The 5,525-nt window shown below is 41.6% G+C and overlaps 1 protein-coding gene across 1 annotated transcript in view; it reads right to left on the reverse strand.

Moving 5' to 3' along the window:
• fmnl2b (formin-like 2b) overlaps positions 1 to 4,377 on the reverse strand; it is a 27,856-nt gene extending 23,479 nt beyond the window's left edge. The window contains 1 exon segment of the mRNA XM_020619158.1: positions 3,845 to 4,377. Within this exon segment, the coding sequence (XP_020474814.1) occupies positions 3,845 to 3,961 (117 nt within the window). The 5' untranslated portion in view covers positions 3,962 to 4,377.
• Positions 4,378 to 5,525: the final 1,148 nt, after the last annotated feature.

The raw sequence follows: 5,525 nt of genomic DNA on the forward strand, positions 1-5,525 counted from the left end.
CCCCAACTCAATCAGGCGTAGCTAATCAGCCTTCTCAATGGCACACAAAGCCAAATGACTTACCACTGTGATCAGCTGCGGTCATTTTGATTAGCTCAGCATGAAAAAAGCTTTCCTGGAGCATTTCAGACCCTGGTAGTGCAATTGAGGCAAACAATCAACTATGGGTGGCAAGGCACTGTCAAAAGATCTCCAGGATAAAGTTGTGGACAGGCACAAGTCAGGAGATTGATACAAAAATGTTTCAAAGGCCTTATCAATGCCTAGAAGCACAGTGAAGTTTATTATTAAGAAGATCAGGATGTCACTCCAAACTGGATGAAAGAGCCAGGAGGAAACTGGTCAGAGAGGCTACCAAGAGGCCTACAGCAACTTCGAAGCAGTTGCAGGAATTTATGATAAAGAGTGGTCATTGTGTGCATGTGACAACAATATCACAAATTCTCTAAATGTGGCTTGTATGGGAGGGTTGCAAGAATAAAGCCACTCCTCAAGAAAGGCCACATGCAGTCACAACTGAGCTTTGCCAAAACGTATCTTAAAGATTCTGAGGCCACATGGAAAAAGGTGTTGGTCAGATGAAACTAAAATGGAATTATTTGGCCTTAAAACCAAATGATATGTCTGGTGGAAATCCATTACAGCTCACCATCCAAATAACACCATTCCTACAGTAAAGCATGGAGGTGGTAATATCCTGTTAAGGGTTGTTTCTCTGCAGCAGGGACTGGAACACTTGTCAGGAATGAAGGAAAAATGGATGGGGCAAAATACAGTCAAATTCTTGAGAAAAATCTGCTGCCCCCTGCCAGAACGTTGTCAATGGGAAGAAGGTTTACATTGCAACATGACAATGATCCAAAGCACACAGCAAAAATGACCACACAGTGGTCAAAGGAGAAAAAGGTGAATGTCCGTGCATGGCCTAGTCAGAGCCAAGACTTAAACCCCATTGAAAATCTGTGGAATGACTTGAAGACTGCAGTCCAGAAATGGTGGCCATCAAATTTAACTGAACTTGAGCAGTTCTGCAAAGAACAGTGGGCAAATATTGCGAAGTCTAGATGTGCAAAGTTAGTAGAGACATATCCCAACAGACTAAAGGCTGTAATTAAAGCAAAAGATGGTTCAACAAAATACAGTGACCCTTCCGCTATTTCTTGTAAATACTCTTGTTGTTCTTGAGGGACTTCTAATTGTAAAGAGACAATATGTTCGATGGCCTCCTGCAGCTCCTCCTGTAAGGTCATTTCTGATCCCGGATTGTCAAAGGCCAGCATTTCTTTAGTGACCTGTGTTTCCTGGGCCTTTTTCTGCTTCTCTCTGGGACCAGTTTTTACAGCTCTGCCGACATGACACAAGGGGGTGATACTTTTTCCAACTCAGTGATTCTGTTTTGGGCTTTTTTTTCTGACATGTTGGTGTTATATCTTTCACTTGGATGTTATATGTTACACTGAGTAAATACCGCAGGATAAAACAAAACTGTGTCTGTCTTCATTTCAGGCTGCAAAACAATAAAATGTGATTATTTTAAAGGGGGGGGGGGGGGGAAAAAGGTGGGTGGGGGGTAATTCTTTTTTATACCCACTGTATATATATAAAACAGAAAGAAAGAAAAATGAATAGTTGCACTGAAAAGCCAACTAACAAAATCCTTAGTAAGGTACAGCCCTAGATCTTGCTTCTACTTATATTTATTCAGAGTTTTCACTGATTTATAACTATGCATGTATGGTGGCTGGCAGTTGTTATTTATTATGGAATACAGAGAACATGACTTTTTATCGTGCTGTATGATCATGACTTGGCATCTTTGCTTATTTTTCATTATAGAATGCAGTTACCAATTATATCATTGTATATTAATTTTAGGTGTTTTTCTGTTATTAATATGCTTGTATACCTGAATGAATGTGCATGTGGAACTATGTGCCTGGTGGCCTTTTATTCCTGAAATAATGATATATGGAATTGAAAATTCCTTAAAAAAAACAATAGCAAAAAATTCTAGAGATTTCCACAGTTCTATTTTTCAAAGTACTTCACTTTACAGAAGATGTTAAGATGAACAGATTTTTAGAAGTGGATCAGTATCTTTTTTTGACCAGATCATTGTGAGTTCATATGGAGAGAACCAATATATTTTCAGACTCTGTATCACAGTACAAAATCTTATGGCTGTTAAATGTTTAGATAGAAATCATAGTCCTATCTAAAGCCAACAAAATTCCGAGCTCTTGAACACCTAGAACAAAACAAATGTTAGTGTTTGTGATGTTGAGGTGAGGGGGAGATGACAACAGGTATCGGCTCAATTACACCTACTGAGTACTTTATTAGGAACCCCTGTACACCTGTGTTTTCATGGAGTTAATCTTATCAGCCAGTCATGTGGCAGCAGTGCAGTGCTGATTCAAGTCATGAGCTTATGTTAGTGCTCAGATTAAACATCAGAATGGGGAACAAATATGATCTCATTCATGTGGACATTTGCATGGCTGCTGGTGCGAGTGGGGATGCCTTGTTGGTGAGGGAGGCTGGGGGAGACTGATTAGACTGGTTGGAGTTGACAGAATGGCTGTGGTGAGGCAGGTCACCACTTTCTACAGCTGTGCTTCCCCCAGTGAAGAACATGTTGAACCTGGAGGCAGATAGGCTCCAAGAGCCGAAGACCATGCAAGGCTCCTGTCAGCCAGGAGCAGAACTGTGAGGCTGCCGTGGAACAGGTTCACCAAAAATGGACAGATGACAACTGAAAAAATTTAGTCTGTTCTCATGATTCTGGATTTCTGCTGAGACTCACACATGTAAGGATCACAACTTGGTGTTGATAGCATAAATCCATGGGCCTGGCCCACGTTGTATCAACAGTTGAGGCTTCTGGGGGGTGTGATGGTGTAGAGATGGTTTTCTTGGCACAGTTTAAACACTTTAATACCAATTAGTCATAATTTAGTTGCCTCAGCTGATCTGAGTATTGTTGGTGACTGTGTGCATCCCTTCCCTTTCTTTCCCCAGGCTGTTACCCTGATTAACAGCTAGTCTATGTTGCTCTTTTAACTTGTGATTTCTTAAAACTCATATATATTGTGTATTTATTTTGTTTTTATGTTGTACACATTGGGGACCATTGAGCTGGAGTCAAATTCCTTGTATTCTTGAAATACTTGGCAATAAAGTTTATGCTTATGCTTCATGGCCACAGTCATTTATCTTCTAGTGACTGCTTCCAGCAGGATTATGCACCATGTCACAAAGCAAACATTGTCTCAAGCAGAACGATGCTCCCTTCGGTATCAGGAAGATTTATACAGAATCATATGGTGAATATAGAGGTGAGAGACCAGTCTGCAGTTCATTACCTTCTCCTGACAGTCTGTGCTGACAGATCCAGCACAGGCCAGAAGAACTTGTAAGTCATCCTGGAAGTTCAAGAATTAGAGGAAGCACCAATCTACAGACTCAGAGCAGCTGGAAACAGCTGAGGACCCAGATTTGTGCTGTATCCCACATCAGCTTCAGGTAGACTCTGAAACATCTGCATTCTCTTTATATCCATTTTATAAATGACATTTCGGAATTTTAGAGTCAGACTGAAGACCTGGAACAGTTTTAACCAGCAGCTCGGTAAAATTTTGTCCTGTAGATTTTGTAATCCAAACCCTACAGTTCACATCAGATCTGCAGACACTGTAGTCCACATGGACTCAGTGTTAATGCATCAGTCTGTACCTCACGTAGATGAATACATTCTCAGTTTAATGTGTGTACTTTCAACACAGCTGCTGTGTGGCTATTCAGTCTTTGTATGTTTGTGTAGTTATACTGTGTGTGTACTCACCAGTGCAATGGAGAACCTCTCCTCCAGCTCAGCTGGGTCGGGCATCGGGAGTCGAACTGGTGCAGCTCTGGACCGGATCACAGCCAGCTGGCTCTCCATGCTCTCTGCGTTACCCATCACACCAACCGCACACGCCACTAACACTGAACACGCGAACACACCCACCTACAGCAGCATACACTCAGCAGACGCACAGCAGCCAAACATGTGGTCGGCCATCATTGTCTGAACACAGACGGGTGGTCGAGGTGCCAAAGGCCTGTCTCTCTCCTCCTGTCTCTTTAGACAGTGCAGATCGTCTCCTTCCACCTTCTGTCTCTCTCTTTGTCTCTTGTTCTCGCCTCCTCCACCTCTGCTGCTGCTGCTGCTGATGCTGATCCAAATGCAGGTGTCTGCTGCCGTGTGTGTGTGTCTGTGTGTTAATATGAAATGTGTGTTGTGTGCCGGTTAATCCTCCCCCACATGAAGAAAGCGAGTCTGCCTCCCACCTCTTTGTCTCTCTCTCTAAGCTGTAGTCTGTCTGCCTTGCGCGACCCTCCCTCCTCCCTCTCTCTCTCTGCCTCCTCAGACAATGAAGCTGAACAGGCTCCGCCCACCAAGCACACACACACACACACACACACACACACACACACACACACACTTGGTTGTCTTTCTGTCTTTGTGAGGACCTTGACTGACATAATGCATCCCGTAATCCTAAACCTGGTTCCATCCTGAAGCCTAAAAGCAGCTCAGGACCCTCAAACAGCCCTTGGAAGGTGTGAGGACCAGACACACACAGAGGAGGCAAAAAGACATGGACTCACAGTGTGTATGACAGAGAGAGGGAGAGATGATGCTCTTTAGCATCCTTGGTAATAATAAAATATTAATGTTGGATCTCAGCTCTGTTTTTGAACTGCATTAAAAATAAAGTAAAACAATGATTTGAAGTTGAAATGTAAATGAACTGCTCCCTCTGGTGTTTTCACCATCAAGCTGCAGGTGACAAACTGATGAAACATGGATGTAAGTGTTTATATTTGTTCAAACATCATGTCTGTAACTCTGTTTTAGTGGTGATGAGAATTTTCAGTTGTATGTTTGTATTGTAAACTGGTTCTCAGCTCTGTGTTTCAGTTTACTGAAGAACCGCTCAGGACAAAAGTCAGACTGGATTTCGATTCAGGAGGCTGAAGATCCCGTGGTAGAAACTGTGTCATCTGTTTGTGAGTCATAGTCCAACATCTTGGTCGCTGTCTGTCTACATATGTTTGATATAATAACAAACAGCAGACGTACTGCCACTAGTTTGTAGTTTAAATCCAGATGGTATAATAAATAATCTTTAATAACTGACATGGTCTTTGTAAAAAATGTTTTGTTGCAATACACATTTATCAAAAATGTTAACATTAAAGTAAATGACATCTATAGTATCAACACAACTAATAAGTGACAACTAAAACTTGCAAACAAGGCATGTTTAATTTCTTAATAAACACCAGTTTATTATGTTTTTCTACTGGTTTATGGTTGCCATGGCAACTGTCTTTTCAGTTTTTAAAGTAGATTTGATTATGTGTTAGATACAAAGCTTCCTCTTTCTTTTCTCCAGACATCACTACTCATTCCTGTCAACTCTTCACAATAAAAAGATTCCTGTTGTTCAGATAGAAGAATTTTTTTTCTCTCTGGC

Source organism: Monopterus albus, unplaced genomic scaffold (assembly GCF_001952655.1).
Source record: "Monopterus albus unplaced genomic scaffold, M_albus_1.0 scaffold215.1, whole genome shotgun sequence".
NCBI lineage: Eukaryota > Metazoa > Chordata > Actinopteri > Synbranchiformes > Synbranchidae > Monopterus > Monopterus albus.